We start from the raw sequence: 21,249 nt of genomic DNA, 5'->3' as shown, positions 1-21,249 counted from the left end.
TCAGATCTGATTGTAGGTTTTGCAAGTTCAACATGGGTTATAGGTCGAAAGTTGTATGAAGGAGTACTTATGTCCTTTCGATTTCTTACAGGTTGAGTTGTTGTTGCCCATAACACGCTAGCATTCTGCTAATGAACGTATAACGTATGACGTCATTGACATTCTAAAAGATTTTTTAAAGCAAATAAGTGACTCTAAAAAATCTAACACCCAGCAATGTGTAATTTCTTTGCATCTCCTTTCTAATACAACATTCAAATTATATCCTGAGAAAAGTGGATTTTGAGGGGTATACTGCCATTGACCTCCATTCATTCTGCACTCGTCCTGTGAGCGCCCTCAGATGGAATCAGACTGGAACTTCAACCAGTTCAGAAGCCGGAAGTGTAGTGAGAGTGAAGCTTCTCGCCATATTAGACATTCTCTGGTCCTGCTTTACATGTTAAAGATGGCCGAGGTTGATGATGGGGAGCAGAAAACAACAGACAAAGATGACTTGCGAGTGTTAAAGGTTTGAACTCACTCTTTCGTTCCGCTCTGTCTTTTGGTGCAATTGTAACTTTTTGAAAGCGAAAGCGTTAGTAAAGTAGAATATCTTTAACTTTATTTTTTTATGCAAATGAAAAAAGAGACCTCAGTCACTATTTGCTGTCATCTAATTTAAAAGGATGCAATGCAAGTGAGTGCTGACTGGGGCTTGCAGTCTGTCTGAGATCTCCTTTTGTGTTTCTCAGGGTGATGCAATTATAAAATTATATATTTTTGGCTGAGCTGTTGCTTTAATACAAGCAATCTCTTTGAGTTTTGAGAAAGATCAGATGTGCAGTTGTTTAATAATTGCATGTTTCTGTCACAGGAGCTGGTAGATGATCTTTACTCCTTTAGGGACCGTTACTTTGAGTCGCATGGTGTTGAAGATGCTGGAAGGAAACAGAAGGATGTTGCTCAAGAAATGGCAAAGACACTTAAGAGGCTGGAAGAAAAAGAAGGTGGGGATTTCTTTGTGTTCCACAATTTTTTTTAATGTTTAATAAAATATATCCTGATGGTTAATTTAGAAATACATGGATGGAAAATACACCGGAATCCTTTATTATTGTCTCAGCACCATTATAAATTCCACAGGAGTATTGGTATTATTTTATTAGTTATATACTTTCAACAGATTTGTACAAACACAGCGCTCAGTTCCTGCTGCAACGGGGTCGGTGTCTGAACGTGGCTCCGGGGTTCAGCCAGACTGCAGAGGAGTGTCTGTCCCGGGCTGTTAAACTGGAGCCAGGTTTGGTTGAGGGCTGGAACACACTGGGAGAGCAGTACTGGAAAAAAGGAGACCTGACAGCGGCCAAGACCTGCTTCACAGGTGCACTGCAGCAGGTGAGTCTTTATCATAGCCAAGAACAAAGGGTCACATTCATCACATGTGCATAACCGTGGTTCAATCAATATTATAATCGCATAAAACCATGTTAAGATTAAATTTTATATTAGCTTAAATGTATTTCATCATTTATAATATAGCGCAAGCTGCTAGGTTTCTCTGTATAACATGTATAGTTGTAATGAGAGGTCTGTGCAAAAGATGTTTATTGTGTTTGAACTGGTTTTGAGGAAGGCACGGGCTCTTGCTGCTTGATTTTAAAGAGCATTATGTTTGCCGAAGAGAGATGAAATGATGAATTAGGCAGAATGTTTAGTCAAAATTTGTGCAAACAAATAATACACGTAACATATAAGCAATAATCCATGCAAATAATAGTGATAATAGACCCAGTATCTTTTAGGATGTCTGTCTGTTTTGATATGGTGCTGCTCATGAAGCTCAGAGATGAACTCTTGGTGTCTTATCTTCATCCAGAGGAAGAATAAAGTGTCTCTGAGAAGCCTGTCCATGGTGCTGCGACAGCTGCCACCGGAAGAAGATGCACAGGAGCAGAGCAAACGCATTCTGGAGAGCGTGGAGCTGGCCAGGCAGGCCGTGCAACTCGATGTCACTGATGGGACTTCGTGGTGTGAGTATATTACATACACGGCTATTGCAGACAAGGACACATTAGCCACTTTTCCACTGTCGGGCCAGTGCGAGCCAGGGCTTAAAATGGGCCGGGCGGGGTTAATAGCCTCGGGCCAGTAGCACGAGGCCAGAATAGCGCAGCGTTTCCACCGTCGAGCCTGAAGCTCCGCTGCGCGTCACTAAAACCCGCCCTTTACACGCCTCTCAGGAACAACGTCATGCAACCCCATCATTTCACCAACAAAGAGAATTTATCAGAAAACTAATAACAAATAAGTCACTGGAACCAGCGCGATCACAAAACGAACATGATAAGAGCGGCCTTTTGTTTGCATGCTTTGTTAAATATTCAAATTCAAAAGCATCGATGTTTTACTATAAGTGATACATTGAGCATAATGAATCAATTTATCACGACTCAAAATTAATCACACAGAAATAAATGTATTTCTAGTTTATTTATTTATTTTTAACGCTGAAGCGTTATGAAAATAGCCTGCTTATTCAGTCGAGACTGTTTCTGTTTGTAGTCACATCACAGTTAGAATGAATGATAATTTCTCTATTTTTATAAAAGCTCCCGAACAAAAACCATTATTATATTTTTATGACATAGGCTACGAGGATCTAAACTCTCGAGACGGGACTTATGACAGATAAAATATGTTACTACACGATTGTGATAGAGACTAAGAAGCTGATGTCTGATTTCTTCAAACGCTCACATTTACCATGTTTACTATGGTAACGTTAATACCTAGCGTGCAGTCTTTTGCATCGCTTATAAATATTTCTGCCTCGTATGGTGATTATAATCCACATCGGATCGCGTTGTTTCAAACACTCACTGCTGACTGAAAGTGAGTTTTGAGCTCAACTTATTTTAAAAAGTTTTTAATGTGGATGTTATAGCTGTTATCTTTCTGAAATGAACGGCGCTGACGCTCTCCAGACGCGGAGAAACTCCGCCTTTGTTCATAACCACTTCTCTAGCCCCAGTTGGCCCGCTTTGGCCCAAGGTTTTCGTCGGGCCAAAAAACCCTGACCATCGGTCCCGAGGAAGCCCTGACGAGGCACGATCAAGCACCGAAAGTGACAGTGGAAACACGACTGGCCCTGGCACGCACTAGCACGCACGCTTTTGGCCCGACAGTGGAAACGCGGCTATTAGGTGTGTTCCTAGTGGAATATTCTGTAAAATGGAGTTTATTCCGCTATTTTAAAGGGACAGTTCTTCAAAAAATAAAAATTCTGTCATTAGTTATTTGCCCTCATGTCTTTCCAAACCTATATGACTTTCTTTGTTCCATGGAACATAAAAGAAGATATTTTGAAGAATGTTGGTGACCAAGTAGTTTTGGTTCTCATTGTGTTTTCTGTCCATACAGTGGAAGTCAACTGGAATTTGAAACAAACTGTTTATAACATTCTTTAAAATGAATTATTTTTAGAAAGTCAGTCAGTTTTGAAATGACATGAGGGTGAGTAAATGATAACTAATTTTTCCATTTTAGGTGAACTATGCTTTTTAAGTGAAATTTAATCCAAATTAATGCTTTTGTCCATCTCCAACAGATATCCATGCTGTCGATCTGAACAGAGCATGTTTCCTAACAGCATTTCTGAATAGAGACGAAAAAAAAAATTTGAATAAATTATTTAATACTGTTTTGCTTTGACCCAACAGATATTTTAGGGAACGCGTACATCTCCATGTTTTTTACCAGTGGACAAAACCCACAGCTCTCTCAACAAGCCCTCAGTGCCTATGCACAGGCTGTGAGTATTTCCTCTTTGTCTCACTCATGTATCATCCAAACATTCGTATGTTTAATATTAATTCGCCAAAGCTGGTTGTCATCTTTTTACCTTATCATTTTATCCGTGCATATTTACAGGAGAAAATCGACAAAGCATCCTCAATGAATCCTGACCTCCACTTCAACAGAGCTACGGTAACAGTTCTTTCTGTTTCTTTCTCACACACTTCTTCAAACTGGTGGGGGTGCACCAGCAAATGTGTCACAGTAAAACCTATCCACTTTTTGTTACATATATAGATACATTTATATTCTAAACTGGTGAACAGCCTGCTGTTGCACTTCCACTGTGTGAAGCAGACCTAAGAAACTCTTTCTGTCACCAGTTGTTCCAGTATGAGGAGATGTACAGTTCAGCTCTGGATGGATTCAGGCGTGCTGCAGCTCTGGATCCTGGCTGGGAAGACGCTCGGGAGAGAGAAAAACAGCTGCTAAATTACCTAGACCAGGTTATAATGTTAATAGAGAATAAGGTGAGAGAAATGAACAACGACATCGTAACTTTTAAGGTTTACACTGGCTAGAACAGGCATTTTCAGTTTATTTCTATTGGAGCTGAGCTATTGACAACAGAAGTGTCGAGAGCATCTGAGAATGTTTACTCAACTGACTCAAACGTCAAGTGAAAGATAGAAGGTGGCAGCCTGTTTGCTGTCAGGTGCGGATAATGATGATCAAAATCTGCATATTGTACTGGAGTTTCTGTTGAATTTAGTGTGTAAATCATATTATTTACATATTTGGACTCTTGCTCTGTGAATTGACCATCTGTTTTTACAAAAGTGTGTTAAATACAGTTTCTTTCCTCAGGCCATCCATCTCACATACACTTAACGATAATCTTGGAACTCACAGCACTATATACAATCTTTTTATTATCTTTGTCATGTCTTGTCATTGTCATTCTGTGGAGCTTCTGTCACTAAAACAAATTCCTTATATGTGACCCTGGACCTCAAAACAGGTCTTAAGTGTCAATTTTTCAAAATTGAGATTTATACATCATATGAAAGCTGAATGAATAAGAATTCCATTGATGTATGGTTTATTAGGATCTGACAATATTTGGCTGTGATACAACTATTTGAAAATCTGGAATCTGAGGATGCAAAAAAATCTAAATATTGAAAAAATCACCTTTAAAGTTGTCCAAATGAAGTTCTTAGTAATGCATATTACTAATCAAATATATGGAGTTTTAATCATGACCGTAACTTAATATTCTAATGATTTTTGGCATAAAAGAAAAATCTATAATTTTGACCCATACATTGCATTTTTGGCTATTGCTACAAATATACCCGTGCGACTTAAGTTTTGTGCTCCAGGGTCACATATGTGTAAACATACCTGGCAATAAAGCTCATTCTGACTCTTCTTCTAACAGTGTATATGATTATTTTATTGAAAAACTGGCTAAAAACATTTGATAGCAGCACAGAGCTTTATTTAGTTCTGCTGATTGTATGAAATCTCATCGAAGAGGTTGTTTGGTTGTTATTTTGGGTTGTTTCCAGCAGAGTGCCATCAAAACAATATTCTAGAGGTCCATAAGGAATCACATTCAGCCCACACTCTCTGTGTTTCAGGGAAAAGTAAAAGCGCGGCGTCTTCGTAACATGCTGTCCTCACTCAGTACCTCAGCTTTGGGCCCGTGCTCCTCCCCTCAGTTCCGGTCTCCCTCGGGCCGCGTGGGGAGCCTTGAACCCCGCAGCTTCTCCTCTCTCACTCATGGCCACAACGGTGGGGTGGCAGCGCTAGGAAAAGTGGTCTTCAGCCTGGCCTCAGAGGGCCGTATGGCCTTGTGAGTTTAAATGCTTCTGCTGCATTAACAACCTCTACAAATATTTACTAACAAAACTAGAAGGTTACTGGATATATCTGATATATTGCTGATTGTATTGTTTTTATTTTTAAATGGTTTTCTTGTTTTTGTCTTGCAGCACGTTTGGCATGGTGGACAGTGATGAGACCTGCTGTGTAGTCATGGTGTATAATACAGCAGACAGCTGGGGTGTTTTAATAGGGGATACTGTAGTCATTCCTGAACCACAGGTTAAACGGCACAGCGTAACGCATAAAGATAAGGTTTGTAAACAGAACTTTTCATTATACTTTAAAGTTTTATACCTCTGCTGCTTACACTACCATTCCAAATTAAGATTAAGATCATTAAGGAAATCCCTTATGCTCACCCAGGCTGTATTTATTTGATTATAAATACAGTAAAAAAACAACATAATGTGAAATATTATTAAAATTTAAAATAACCGGTTTTCTTTTTATTATGTTTTAAAATGTAATTGATTCCTCTGATGCGAAGCTGAATTTTTAGCATCATTACTCCAGTCTTCAGTGTCACATGATCTTTCAGAAATCATTCTAATATGCTGATTCGGTGCTGAAGATACATTTCTTATTATCAATGTCGAAAACTGTTGTGCTGCCTAGTATTTAGTCACAACATGGTACTTTATTTGGTACTTTGGTGAATAGAAAGTTCAAAAGAACAGTATTTTGAACGATTTAATGCATACTTAAAATCTATATTTACTTCTTGACCCCAAACTTTTGAACAGTAGTGTACATATTTACACAATCAAGCAAATATAAACAAGTTTGCAGCTGTTATCTGTGGCCACAGTTATAATAACCCAATTGTAATTATTTTTTGCATTACAATAGGTGTAATAAATACGATGTTTTTATGTTTCTTCTTTGCTTCTCCCTTTACAGTCATATGACTTCCGAAGTATACGTGTGGACTCTCCCTTGCTCCTTATAGTCAATGGGAAAAGACAGGTGATGAAAAGCCAAAGTGCAGCCTTTGTTACTTACAAACCACAAAGCGAATGAAAACCCAGAGAGAGGACGTACAGTGAGATCAATGAGGGTAGTGTTTTTCCAGTTTGTATATATTCTGTTCTGTTCCTGTTTGTGAGGACAGGAAAACTCTTTGTACATATTTTTTTTTTCATCATTCATTTTTTTAATTTTCCTCTTGTTTGTTGATGGGTATTCACTGTTAAGATTGTGCTGCAGTCTGTTTCATATTTGGGTTGTGAAAATAAAAAAAAGAAAGAAATCCCAGTCTTACTCTGATCGATTTGGCAGATTCTACAGCTAATAAACATAATTTACGTAGAGTTTTTCACATATTTTAATTATGAGTTATTTTCCACAATAAAGTCATTTACATTAGCGGAAACGTGTTGCGGGTATTTACAGCATAACACCTTCTTTAAACTGTGTAACAGCTTTATCAATAAATAACCAACTTCAAAGAAATAAACAGGAACAACTATATTTGGCAGTTCGAACTGAAATCAGAATTCATAAGTGAAAGAAACAAGCATCCTAGTGGAACTCAAGTCAAACTTAGTTTTTCTTGATAAAAGATTGGGCTCTGTCTCAGGTGGGTGTGCTGAACTGGAAGAAAGTTTTAGCGTTTTCTGGTCCCAGTGAGAAGAACCTGTCACCTTCTGGTGCCGGGAATGAAGGACTGCTATGCGGTGAGCGCTGTTTGACCAAACCTGATGACAATAATTGCAATGATTTTTCATATTCTGTGCTTTACAACAGTTGATCACATCTGAACAATTTCGTTCTCAGTGGGATAAAGAACTCTTGACCTGATTTTACTTATGTAGGGTGAAATAGACAATTACAATAATTTGTTTAAATAAGGAACCATTATACTTGTTTCTACCCATTGCTTTTTTCCCCTGACCTGTAGTGAAAGGGTGGGAAATGGGATCTTTCTCTCCCTTTCCCAGAGTGTGCATCCGTAGTGAGTCGAGAAGTCCCTGCAGCTTCTGATATTGCCTATTTTGTTCATTCAGTCGCTCCAAAACCTCATTGTGTCTCCGCTTATATTCCTCCAGCACCTGGAGAATGTAAAAGTTGAATGTGAGGACACTGAGGGATTGCATGCTTCTGTGAATAAAGTACTTGTACACACTTGATTAAATGTTTCTTGTGGTCTTAAACTTGTCCATTGTGAGCTAGAGGCACTCCAACATGTGTAACCACAAAACATTTTTTTTATTGATACAGTGAAATTGTGAAATACTTAACATATAATTGTTTTTTTCTTTTTTTTTAAAATATATTTAAAAACATTTATTCCTGTGATGCCGAAGTTTGTAATGCAATAACAAATGGTAGCATTTAGTATTATCAATGTTTAAAACAGTTGTGCTGCTTAATATTGTGTGCAAACCATTATACATTTTTTTTAACCCTTTAACTGTCACCCCCCATTTTTTTAAATAGGCATTAAAGTGCACTATCCAAACTTAAACTGTTGTAATTTATGAACACTTTGGAATATAGACCTAAGGTTGGTCTCTTTTTAAAGAAGAAAATTAGCAGATTTTAGCAGAATTTTTTCAATTAAAGTATCAAAAAGTTATAGAAGATTAAATGTACTGTAAATAAAATGTGCTATATTTAATTTTATTTATTATAAATATTTTACATAACAGGTTTTACTCTAAACTATATACAATTAATGCCTTGTGTCTAAATAAGTTATGTTCCAAATTTGAAGTTGATATGAAAAAAAATTGAGGTTCCTTTGAGATTTTATGTAGGGCATCATACCACAAACAGCCACTGGGAGCCATCAAAACTCCTTTGAATTTTGTTTAATGAATTTTTTTCTAGATTTCTCTGTCAATTTTACTTCTATCTCCAAATATGGAATCCTGAGACTCAGACCTTTCCAATGATATGTTTGTTGCCAAGATTCAAAAAAGTTTTGATTCTAAAAGACCGTAATGCATTTTGTAATATGACACTTGACACCGCCCACTTAGGGGGAGGAGACCGCCATAAGATTTGAAAGTACCATTTCCATGGTAACGCAATGTCAGATTTCAAAATGGTTTTCACAGGATGAATCTTGGGCTTCTAAGCTTTCAAATGATATATCATTTAAAAAAAGATTTTATAGAGAAAAAGGACAACAACAAAAAAGACCGCCAAGCGTCCCAACAGGTGGGACGGTGACTTAAGTTCTTTTTTTTTGTTTTTATGAATGGAGAGATAAAAAGAAGCTAGTTTTCTAAAAAAGTTTCCATCAGCATCCTCTCCTGATTCACAAATAACCACAAACAAAAGTAAACATTTGAAGGAAGGTGCATTAATCCCAACCTCTCTCGGTTTCTGCAGACATCCAACCTGGTAGCCCAAAAGTCTAGCGCTTTATGACTGATTTCCAAAACAGTTTCAGGCTGTAGTCTGACCAAAACCATAGCTTTGTATTGCTCTGATGGTGCCAGCTCGATTCTAAAGACGTCCAGTTTGCCCGAGAGCATGGAGGAGCAGGCGGGGCAGGTGGCAGGAGTGCGGCTGAACGCCTCTGAACCGTGCTGATCACAGAAGACGTGAGAGCAGGCCGTAACCCACGTGAATCCACTCAGCTTTGACCGGCATTTATTTGAATTACACAGCAAGGTGAATTTAGATGCAGACATGGCGGTTCTTATGGAAGGAAACAGAGATTTAAAGTATTATATTTCTATATGTATATTGTTTTGCTGGTTGGGCTGAGTCTGATGACGAAACACGATAAACGATTAGGCTTTGTGTGCACTTGTAAGCTAGCAGCGCGGGAAAAGTAATGTTTTCCCAAGATTTTTTAAATTATTTTATTTTTTTAATTGAATAGAATATACATTGGCCTATGCAATCCCTTGTGGAAAAAGAAGTGCACTTAAGTATACTTTTATATAGTGTACTTATTGCGGAAATAATATAGCTACTTTAAAAGAACACACGTAAGTGCAAATTAAATATTATTTTCGCCGCTTAAGTACATTGTATTTGTAATTCATTTCAAATGTATTACATTTTAAAGGTATATTAAATGCAATAAGTTGAACTTTGTGATTTTTTAAACCACTTAAGTGGGACTTTAGTACATCTTTATATGTACAATTATGTGTTCATAATGCTAGTGTCTTTAAAATATTGTTAAACTGTACTACTAATGTACTGACAAGCAATTCATTTTAACTAAAATATACTTTAATGTCAGTTAAAAATACACTTAAGTGTGAATTAAATGTAATGTTTTCGAGCACCTAAATATATATTATTTGTACTTGATTTCAAATATATTACAGTTTAAAATTACAATAAGTTGAACTTTTGAGTGATATTTTTTAACCACTTAAGTGGGACTTTAGTATATTTTATATGTGCTTTGAAATATGGTAAATATGTACTTCTGAATAAGCAATTAATGTGAACTAAAATATATGTCATATCTCTGGCAATGAAGTTGAAATTTAGTATTTTTTATTTTTTTTTAATAAAAAATATCTCTTAATTACCTAGTTACAATCAACACAAACAAAATGCAAAACCCACTATTTACTGACAAAACAATCTCTAAAATCAATACACAAAAACGCTTTTTGCTGATGCACAAGAAAAACCCAACACTGTACACAGTTACAACAAGTTAACCACCTACACAACACATATGTCACTTACATACTTGCATACAAAAGTATCTAATCTCACCATCACAGAAAACATCATTCTGTTTGATGGATAAACCTGTTTCCTCATTGGGGACTTCAAAATGTCAAAATTTACTGGTATTACTATCCATGTGGAGTCATTTGTTCTCCATAACGTATAGGATTACTAAAACACACACACACACACACACACACACACACACACACACACACACACACACACACACACACACACACACACACTTAATACAAAAACAATTTCAAGAAAATTATCATTCCATGTACAAAAAATGACACCTTATTGTAAAACATTACCAAACTGTGTTACCTATAGCCCTGGTTTCACAGACAAGGCTTAAGCCTAGCCCCGGACTAAAATGTAATTCTACATTTCAACTGAGAGAAATTTGCATTGACTAACCTTTAAAAATATCAGTGCCTTTGTTTTGTCTCAAGATGGACACCAGTAATGTTTTGACTTAAATGTCCTTATTGAACTATGATCCTGGCTTGGTCTAAGTCCTGTCTGTGAAACCAGGCCATTAGTTCTCAAACCTTTACTAGCACCAGCATTAAACAGGACCGAAAGTTTTCTTCTAAAATTTTACTCCAGCATACTTACTCCAATAGGGAATGCAAATTTGACTAAAATAAATTCATTAATTCATTACAAAAAGAACTCCAAAATAAACTTTCTGTAAGTGCCCCATAACAACTCCACAGAAACTAAACATCACATATCATGAAGGTGCACATTCAATCTCCACACCATCTCTCCACAGTGTGAAAAGAAATGTTCCAAAGAGGCAGGAAAGTCAGAAAAAAAATACCTTGAGGAAATTAGAAAAACAAACAAACAAACAAACAAACAAAAACCCAGAAGAACAACAATTGTTATAAACCATATCCAGGCATTATAAATAGTTCAGTTGAGTGAAAGCAATAGACACAGTTGCAGTCCAAAGTTTATATACAACTTGCATTATCTGCAAAATGTTAATAATTTAAGCAGTAAGAGGGTAGAGAGGTAGAAACATTAAAAAATTGCATTTTCTGCTCTGGTGAAGCAGTTTATTCTGCAAGGTGCATGTAAACTTTTGAGCACATCTGCATCACCAAAGAGGTGAATTAGCTCAATCTTCAGGGCAACATCATAGTAGAAATCTGGGAGATGTTCCTTCAGATTTCCTACAAAAAACAGATTTCCTGATCACACCATTTTCACTGACACTGGGCTTTAATAATAGATAACATTTTTACAATTTTTTTTTACTCCTATTTACTCCTATAAAACACAACTTTAACAATTACCAAAAAATAGATTAATATCCCAAAATCCATGAAAATGAAGAAAGGTACCTTCAATTTTTTTCTCATCTTGCCTTGCAAGCTTCTCTCACACATCTTCATGAAGAATGTTTCTGTATTTACCACAGCTGACATGGCAAAGCTACTGTCCTCATCTTTTGGTTTGTTACCTGTAAAATATATGATGATTAGAGGGGGATCTGTAAATGCACAGGTGGGAATATATTACTTGCAAATTGAAAAGATGCAAAGCATTTAAAATCCATAGGGATAGTGACTTAAAGGGTTAGTTCTCCCAAAAATGAAAATTAGGCTGCGTTTTACTCACCTCCGAGGCATCATAGGTGTATATGACTTTCTTCTTTCAGACGAATCCAGTCGGAGTTATATTAAAAATGGTCTTTGATCTTTCAAGCTCTAACATTGCAGTCAGCAGGTGTTGCATTGCTTCAGTCCAAAAGATTTTAAATAAAAAGCCTCGTTTTGTACTTCTAATTAGTTACCGTTGTTTTGTTTTGTTCTCTCCCCTGCGTTTACGCTTCTGAGTTCTCTTTGTTGCCTGTATGTTACACATTATTAAAAATAATGTACTTAAAATAAGTCTCTACGGGTCGCTAAGACTGCATTTATTTGAAAAGTGCTTTAAGAAAAGTAATACTGTGAAAAATGGTTAAAATGTATAATCTATTTTTCATGTGATGGCAAAGCTGAATTTTCAAAAGCTATATTACCATTACATTACCAAATTTAACTTTAAAGTTAAAATAAACATTTATTGTAGATAGAATGTGTAACAATGTAAGTCTTTACTATCGCTTGTGATCAATGTAATGCATCCATGAAGCAGCTATTACTGATCTTACTAACCCATACCTTTTGAACTATAGAGTTGTTGTTTTTTTTTTAGACCAATGATTGTTCAAATAGCATTAAATATGTAGGAAATGTTCACATTGAGTGTTTCCTGGAAACATTGGTCTCCTCCAGCATATATAGCCAAAATACATCAATGGCCTTCTCAGAAGAGAAACTCCCAGATGCAGCATTTCTCCATAGTGTTGAATGCTTCATCTGGACATGAAAAAGGTAAGTCTTGACATTTGTCTGCTTTTCTTTTCTTTTCTTTTCTTTTCTTTTCTTTTCTTTTCTTTTCTTTTCTTCTATGTTTTACTTATATATACCCATTTTGGCGTTGTTTAGATTGACTACGTACTACCCAAAACCATGAGCAAACAGGAATTTGGAAAATGGCACCTCCGAACGAACATGAGTAAATAATATAAGTCTATCAATGTTCTGGTTGATTTGACTGAATGAGAAGCTATTTTAGTTGTACAATTAAGCAATGCAAATTCTTAACTTAAATGTTTAAAGAATGCCCAACTAATGCAAATCAGCCTAAATTCTCTCCACCCAACCGAGCGCATTTTCACAATTCAATCAAAACCAGCCAAATGTAGAGTAAACCATTCCTATCTGGCAACACTGAGGAGTAGGCAGCCTACAGTAGTAGTAGCTACTGTATACAACAAATTTACAAGTAGAAAACTGAAGCAATGCAACAAATGCATGTGAGCCACGATTTGGTTCTACGCTGTCTCTCCTTCTTTTTCTAATTATTGGTTTGCCTAAAAAGTACAGTATAATATTATTGTGACTTTTAATCATTTTATCTTAAATTATACTTTATTATTGTAAATAAACCTGCATGAACAGATACACTTATGCATAAGAAAAACCCTGCCTTATGGCTAGTGGACAGCTTGGCCTTATATGAGATAAGGTGCAGGTCGGGTCCTTGTTTTTGATACATCTAATTAAAAATGGCTTTTTACTTCATCCCTCCTCCACGTGGTGTATGAGAACAGAGGCGGGGGTGAAAGGGGGGTATTGTGCGGAGCGGCAATGGATCCTGGGGGTGAGGAGAGAGAAAGAGATGCCCACTCAACTGTGTCCAGGTCGCCATTGTTGGAAATTCCCTTCCTATTCAATGCATTTTAAATAGAGCTCCGAATATTCGGACGCACCGACAAAGTGAGCGAGCCGCAGGGGGTCTTTACGCTAGCAGCTCTCTGCAGTTATAGTCTACAAGCTGCCTGACGTATTATCTCATCCCATCACCTTCCTCATCATCTCCCTCAAGTTATTTTTTTGCTTCCACACCATTTTCAAATATATTGCCTATAGGCTACACAACTTTCACATCTGGTGAACTTTTTACACGCGTAATCTTCCACCACACGTTATCTTTGTATTTTCTTTCTATGTAACCTGATAACAGTTACAGTCAATTTTTTTTATTTCCCCGTGAATCAAATGATTTGTAATGTCGCCTGTTTAGATTTAACATAAAATCTTAGTAGACCTGTCAATACAAATAGCCTACTCTCAATGGGCGCAATAAATGAAGTGTAGTCATTAAGTTGTTTAAAACAGACAGATGTTAGAATCTTGAGGGGTTTAAACTCCCTTTTTGCAAACATTAAAAGCGTATGTGAAAAAAAAAAATATATATATATATATATAAAGTGAGAAATTTCGTATTGATATATAACTCAGTTGTCTAAATTACTAGAGGGCTGCTATTAGCATTAAGAGAAACGCAAAAGAGGGAGGAAGAAAGAAAGAAAAAGAGACGGTGTTCCGCGCCATTGAAATGCAAATGTCAGAACAAGGAGAGATTGTATTTTTGTGTGAGTGTGTGTGTGTCTTTGGAGAGGAGAGGAGAGGAGGGGAGGGGGTCTGCAGAGTGGACAAGTTTGAGAAAGAGGGGACTTGTTGAGGAAAAACAGCCACACACGCACTCGCCAGTTCACACAGCAACAGCGGACGACGTTATGGTCCGCTCCAGGAGCCCACACGAGTATTAACTAAAAATAAAAGATAACTAAGGCCGAAGTTGTCTTAACGCATCCTGCAAGGTGGATTATTTACGAACAAGGGAGTTCGGTATTTATCTATTCAAAACCGGTTTTAAAATTTGCGTTGCAAAGTTGGTTGATGCTCGTAACTCTCACCGGCTGCTCGTGAATCATGTCACGCCGGAAACAGAAACGGCCCCAGCAGCTCGTTAACGCGGACCCCGGGGGCACGCGCTTGATGCCGCAAGGTGAGGAAACCATTCCTTTGTTAATTATTTGTTACCCTGGACTAAAATGAATAGTGATGCTTTATTTATTTTTTTTTTTTAAACGACAGGTTAATTAAAAAGTTTTGCATAACTGGTTATAAAGTAGTCAACATTTGAAGTGGATCAAGAAAGTTCATCAAAGTTGACTAAGACAAGAACAAATTTTGTTTTTAGGACAACTTTGATAAAAGGTTTTTGATCCACTTCAAATGTTGACTACTGTTAGTTTACCAAGAGCACCTGTTACCCAAAAATATTTTATAGCCTATACTTTTTTTTCTTTATTGCTTAAAATAGGAACAATTTAACACCTGAAGTATTGTGATACAGGTTAAAATGCACTAGTGCGTTTGGCCCTCTACTTAGTGAGCCATTGTTTAAAAGCTGCAGCACACGGCTCACATTACTGCCATGACCTGACTTTTAAAAAATAGGTAGTTTACTGACATTTCCCGCTCAAAATAAATAAATGTGTTGTATTGAAAGAAGGCTCTTGAAGATATGGCCAGAGGGTTGGTCTAAAGGTGTTCAGCCGTATGGCCGGTCATTATGTTGACATGAATCACTCAGGGGCCATAACTGCGTTAGCTTTTCACTGATGTCAATCCTCCAAGAGACTTGCAGCATAGTCAGTTTGATTGCTGGGGGTGCATTCAGAGGAGTCTCCTATTCAGTGTGAATAAGGTGCAGGCAAGGGGGAGGGGACGAAGGGGGTGTTTGGGTAAAGATTAATCTCTTCTCACTCTATTCTCTCCTCTTCTCCCTTATTCTCTCTCTCATGTTTCCATGTGCTCCTCTTTTCTGTTCATGCCGTGTTCCCCCCCTTCCCACTCCCCTGCCTCTATTCACTTTGTACCTCTGCTCAGTTGGGGGTTCAACTGTTAGAATACAGAGAGGAGAAAGAATGCACCGTTGCGTGCGTGCATGCATGGAAGAAAAAGTTAGCTAAGGAATATAAAAGATACTGCACGTTTGTCATCCGATTTCTATAGCTATTGGCAAGAACAGATTGTAAGTCGTGAGGGGATTTTTTTAGGGTTGAGGGTTTCTGGTGCATTTTAGCAGATTAGATTCCAAAAGTATGTACAGTCATTATGTGTATCAGTATGTCAGAGGATGAAAAAAGTTTGTCTGTCAGTCAAACCACTATTTTCCCAACCCCCTTCTTCTAGTTCTTTTTCTGCGCTCAAGATTCTAAAAGAATTTGACCTTAGAGCTCATGAGGTTAGGTCATCTAGCCAATCAGAGTGCATGGACAGTGCCCAAAACCCTTTCTATGGCCTGACCTCTGACCCTGTGTGGGGTCAGGGGGGAAGGGTGAATAGAGAGATGAAGGATGTAGTTGATGGACAGAGGGTTGGGTTAAGAGGGGTTATGGGGTGTTGTGGTGATAGCTATTGTCCTCTAAAGGCCAATTCACACTGCACAAACAAACTGCAACAAACACCAACAAACTAGTCTGTTGGAGTTTGTTGTATAAGTGTGTTAACCCTGTTGGCATTGGTTGGAGTTTGTTTTCACCCAACTGAACATGCTTATTCTGTGTTTGTTGGGTTGTGGAATGTCTGAGCAGTGTGAAATGATTTTCCAACAAATTTGTTGGGGCAGTGTGACAGTTATTTTTAATAAAACTCTAAAACTAACAGCCAACTTGAGCCAACTTGTTTGTTGGAGTTTGTCTGTGCAGTGTGAATTGGCCTTAAAAAGCATTGCAATAGCTGCAAGGTGGTTAGTGAGTAGTGGCAAGAGTGAGGACAGAAGATGTGAGTGTGGTATATGAAGGTTGTGATTTAAAGGTGAAAGATCATTAATAATGTGGAATGGTATTCAGTGTTTACATGAAAGAAACCCTGACAAAGGAGCTGGCTTAAATAGGAAGGCTTTTTACAACAATTAAAATTTAAATTGATTTATAAAATAATGAAACAATGGCATGACAATATTATGTTTTCAAATAATTGTCATTGTCTGATAATAAATGCTATATACTTATAAACTGATTCTTTATTTTCTGTATTTTCCAGATGACCAGCTTCCAGTGAAATCTCCATCAGCCTCTCTTGCCTCTGAAGCTACCTCGTCATCTTCGTCCTCCTCTCCTACATCACTTCAGGACTGTCAGCCTCCTTTGGCCCCAAGATCATCTCCTGGTGGCCTTCACGCTCCCTCGCTCCCCAATGAGAGCTCATCTCCTCCCCACTGGCCAAATCACATCGCCTCATATTCTACATCTCTGCCTAATGCACACTCATCTCTCTCTCCGGATTTCCCACATCCTTCCCTGTCGTCCCAAACCCACTCACCTCCCCCTAGCCAGCAGAAATCCAATCATATTCCATCTCATCAGCCCCATTCCACTGTGACGTCCCCACCAATGGGTATGTCTGCAACCACTACTACCTCCTCTTCCTCGTCTTTATCCTCTTCATCGTCGCTGGGTGCCCCACCTCATCAAGGAAGTCCTAGTCCCATCCACCAAACTCCTTCATCACCTTCAGAGCAACTCCAGGTGCCTCCGACCCTCGCTGTACTGTTAGAGGAGCTTAGGGTCCTGCAGCAAAGACAGATTCACCAAATGCAGATTACAGAAGAGATCTGCAGGCAGGTGCTGCGCCTAGGTGCTATGGTCAGTGCCCAAGATGCACCTCAGGGATCTGTGGAGGGTCAACAGAGTGATGCAGGCTCTAGCTCCCCACCTAATACTGGTGCCTCTTTAATTTCCCAAGCTCCTACATCCAAGCCCAACCAATCTCACACAAATGGAACCAGAGCTCCTTATTCCACAACTTCATCTTCAACATCTTCCTCATCCTTAGTCACCTCTTCAGCCTCTGTGCACCCTCTCTCTCTAACACTAGGACTTCCACCTCGTTACCTCAATGAAAAGTCTCCCAACACGTCCATCAGTCATTGCAATGGCATGAATTTCCCAACTCCCCCCTTGCCCACAGTCAGCCTCTCCCAGGACCAGCTGTCTCTCAGTTCCACTGTTAGTATGTCAAACGGATCATCAAGCTCCTCTTCAGGCCGCCAGCAGCACATGTGCAGGTTCTGTGGGAAGGTTCTAAGCAGTGACTCGTCATTACAGATCCATCTGAGATCCCACACCGGCGAGCGTCCATACCAATGTCCGGTCTGCCTTAGTCGTTTCACTACCCGTGGCAACCTTAAAGCCCACTTCCTCCGTCACCGTGAGCAAAATCCTGAGCTGTCGCTCTCTCTATTGCCACCTGCCCTGTCTGAGCAGTGCCAATCAGGATCTGGCTCAGGGCCATCACAGAGGCGCAGAAAACGTCGAGCGGAGGATGAGGAGCCTTTTGGGGTTAAAGGAAGTGTAGGTGTGCCAGATAGTTTAGCTCTTGGTTTCCTGTCCGGGTCATCTCATCCATCTCCCTCCTCCCTTCCGTTGCCACCCAGTGTTGATCTGGCCCTGCTTTCCACCGCCCACTCTTTGCTACAGCTAAACCGTGCCTCGGCTGCAGCCGCAGCCTCTGTTTCTACTAGTGTGCAGTCGTCATCTTCATCCATCACCTCCTCTGCAATGACTGGCCAATTCAAAGGTGCAAAGCAGCAGAGGTTTGATGAGAATACACCGCCACACTCTACTTTACATCATGGTTCTCCATATTCCCAGCTGGCACATCTTCCGAAGATTCTCTTCCCATCAGGCCCCTCTGCCCACCATCCTAGCCTTGCCCTTCTTCGCCCTCCTCACCTCCCTTCCCCACACCTCCCACTTACCTTCCCTTTCTCCTCATACCCCAAACCTCAAAACTCCTCTCCTTCCTCCTCCTCTCCATCCTCATCCTCAGGCACCTCTGACACCTCCAAGCTGCAGAGACTGGCACAGAAGTTAGAGAAGCAGCCCCTCCCAAAAAGCACCAATGAAGGCCAGGCTCAGGCTAATGACATATCCACAACCTCCAACACTAATATTATCTCAGCTTACAGGAGGGAGATGATGGCGGCCTTAGGGCTGAACCCGAATCCCAGCGGTGAGCTGGCCAGCCAAGAGCTCCAAGGGTCAACTGCCTCCTCTTTGGTTCCTAATCAGTGCGGGGTATGTCTCCGTGTCCTCAGCTGCCCAAGAGCATTACGTCTCCACCAGGCCACTCACTTAGGTGAACGTCCATTCCCCTGCAAACTCTGTGGCCGCTCCTTCTCCACAAAGGGAAGCCTAAGGGCTCATCTGGCCACACACAGAGCACGTCCAGCCAATGCACGTGGCCAGAATTCATGCCCGCTCTGTCAGCGCAAGTTTACCAATGCTGTGGTACTGCAGCATCACATTCGGATGCATCTGGGGGGCCAGTTGCCTCCGGAAAGTAATGGGGACCTGCAGTTAGAAGAAGACCCTGGTCAAGTGGACGGGGTTTCTTTATCCAAAAATCTTCAGTCTCTTCCTCTAAATATGAGCATGTCTTCCTCTGCCAGCTTACTGGAGTCTGGTGCTAGCCTAAGAGATACTGCATCAGGTGACGCAGATCCACTCATGGAGTCAGATCAAGATCACTATGACAACACACCTGAGACTAGTCCAACCGTCACCCTGGAGAAGGAGGGCCCCTCAGGAGAAAACAGTCCACCTGACAATTCAGATGAGAACCATTATGGCACAGTCCATCAGAGCAAATCTCAAGCTGTCAATGGCTCTGCAGAAGAGGATGAAGACACGCCTTTATCTCTCTGTACCCGGACCAACTCCCAGGACACCTTATTTGATAAAAAATGGCACAATGGAGCTTCACATCAAACAGTGATTAGTGGGCCAAAAGCTAGTTTAAACCCTGAAGCTCTCAATCTGTCACCTGCCCTCACTCCACCCTCCAGCCCAGGGTTGTCCACTGAGTCAAAGTCAGACCAAAGCAGCGAGCAGACAACGCTTCATGTGAATGGAATCGACCAGGTTCTTGAGCCCAGTGATGTTGACTCTCACCAAGTCACAGAGCATGCTTCTTTGCACATTCCAGACAGAGCCTTAGATCAGAAGGGGAAAGCTGAAGATGCAAAAGAGTCAGCAGAAGAGGATCAAAGGAAAGATAGAGATAAGACCGAAGTGACATCATCAGAGACCCCTGTAGCCCCTCCACAACCACAGCGCTCAGAGAAACCTTACAGCTGCACAGAGTGTGGAAAAGAGTATGCTAGCCGCAGTGGATTGAAGGTACATAGATTAATGTGCTATTTTGAAAAAGATAGAATGTTAGATGACATTTATATCTATGATATAATGTTAGAAACAAGACTTCTATGTGTTTCAACAGGGGCATATGAAAATCCACAGCGGAAGTATGAATCAGTTGGCCAGTACTGCAGCCTCACAGTCCTCTGAGGGAAAAGTTGTGGAGCATGCAGAGGAATTGACCCATCAGAAACTGAGAGGAGAGGATGCTAAAAACATGTCAGAGAAAAGTACAAATAAATTGTCCTCGACTGAGCATCCGGTGTCTACTACTGACGACAGGCCGGAAGACACTGCTTAAAAGAATGTGATTAGTTAGGTTTTAGCACTATTCTTGTTTACTGATTTCTATGACAACTTTTTTTTTTTTCAACTTTGTAGTTAGGAGTAGTTTTTTAATTGTTTGATATTGTAGAATATTAGTAAATCAGTCTGTATGTAATAGTAGTGCCTTTTCATGAAGACAATTAAATCATATTGATAAAGACTTGGTCTTTCGACTTCAAATATCAGGATGCACAGAAATTGGATCTTGAAAATAATATTTGTGTATAACAAATGACAAGCAAATTGATTGTGTGTCTACGTGCAGTTTCAGAAATCAATTTGGAACTACAGGATACTCATAAAAATACATGTAAAACATAAAATATATATATATAATTTTGAGTACATTTTGGAATAAAGGGACTGACCTGATGTGTGAGAGAGGATTATAGGGACCATACCAAAATTGATCAACAGATGTGCAGCTGAATGTAAATATCAATTTTGTTTCATGTACTCTGTTTTCATCTACTTTTATGCTGCTGTACTTTGTAGGTGTTTCTCTAAATAGCTGCACTATATCTGTGACTGCTGAAACTCTTATTGACAAGGGAGGTTTATGATGACGATGATGGGATTGAATTGCTGAGAGGGTCAGATTTACTTTCTGCAAAATGCCTGTTCTTCAACTTTCTTTATTTTTGTAATCTTGAAGGTTGAAGTACCTTTGTTGGTCCTGTTGAACTCTAACAACTTTGTGTTGTAATTTTATCGGATGTAATGTGGTCCTAACTTGTCAAAAAGAGAAATAAAGTCAGAATGAATGTCTCAAGATTTGTGCTTTTATTTATTTATTTTGTTTTTTATGCATGTGCATTATTTGAATTGCATTAAACACAAAACTGCCACCTAAGCTATTTTCAACATCCGACGAGGCTTTTTGTTGTTTTTGTTGTTCCATAATGCACCTTATTCTTCAGCAATTGTCTTCGTTCACCCCCCTCCCCTTTTTGTTTTAGTTTCCCAGATTGGTG

General features: G+C 39.2%; 3 protein-coding genes across 3 annotated transcripts; 2 read left to right on the top strand and 1 right to left on the bottom strand.

Moving 5' to 3' along the window:
- Positions 1 to 360: 360 nt before the first annotated feature.
- On the top strand, positions 361 to 7,798 carry ttc5 (tetratricopeptide repeat domain 5). The gene is made up of 10 exons (XM_042727086.1): positions 361 to 511; positions 857 to 989; positions 1,166 to 1,377; positions 1,859 to 2,012; positions 3,702 to 3,793; positions 3,913 to 3,969; positions 4,161 to 4,307; positions 5,424 to 5,638; positions 5,778 to 5,922; positions 6,571 to 7,798. The coding sequence occupies exons 1-10, from the start codon at positions 440 to 442 to the stop codon at positions 6,688 to 6,690; spliced, it is 1,347 nt and encodes a 448-aa protein (XP_042583020.1). The 5' UTR covers positions 361 to 439; the 3' UTR covers positions 6,691 to 7,798.
- LOC122137792 (E3 ubiquitin-protein ligase CCNB1IP1-like) lies at positions 7,246 to 9,314 on the bottom strand. The gene is made up of 3 exons (XM_042726730.1): positions 9,019 to 9,314; positions 7,565 to 7,752; positions 7,246 to 7,367 (listed from the first exon to the last, which is right to left on the bottom strand). Exons 1-3 carry the CDS (start codon positions 9,312 to 9,314, stop codon positions 7,246 to 7,248), a joined length of 606 nt encoding a protein of 201 aa, XP_042582664.1.
- A 5,212-nt stretch (positions 9,315 to 14,526) lies between these two features.
- Positions 14,527 to 20,916, top strand: LOC109089121 (sal-like protein 2). Its single transcript, XM_019103254.2, has 3 exons — positions 14,527 to 14,745; positions 16,791 to 19,930; positions 20,031 to 20,916. Exons 1-3 carry the CDS (start codon positions 14,670 to 14,672, stop codon positions 20,247 to 20,249), a joined length of 3,435 nt encoding a protein of 1,144 aa, XP_018958799.1. The 5' UTR covers positions 14,527 to 14,669; the 3' UTR covers positions 20,250 to 20,916.
- The last annotated feature ends 333 nt before the right edge of the window (positions 20,917 to 21,249 follow it).

The sequence above is a fragment of the Cyprinus carpio genome, chromosome B7 (assembly GCF_018340385.1).
Source record: "Cyprinus carpio isolate SPL01 chromosome B7, ASM1834038v1, whole genome shotgun sequence".
Lineage (NCBI taxonomy): Eukaryota > Metazoa > Chordata > Actinopteri > Cypriniformes > Cyprinidae > Cyprinus > Cyprinus carpio.
Note: the sequence above shows the minus strand (reverse complement) of the source record. Positions and strands in the feature narration are given on the sequence as shown.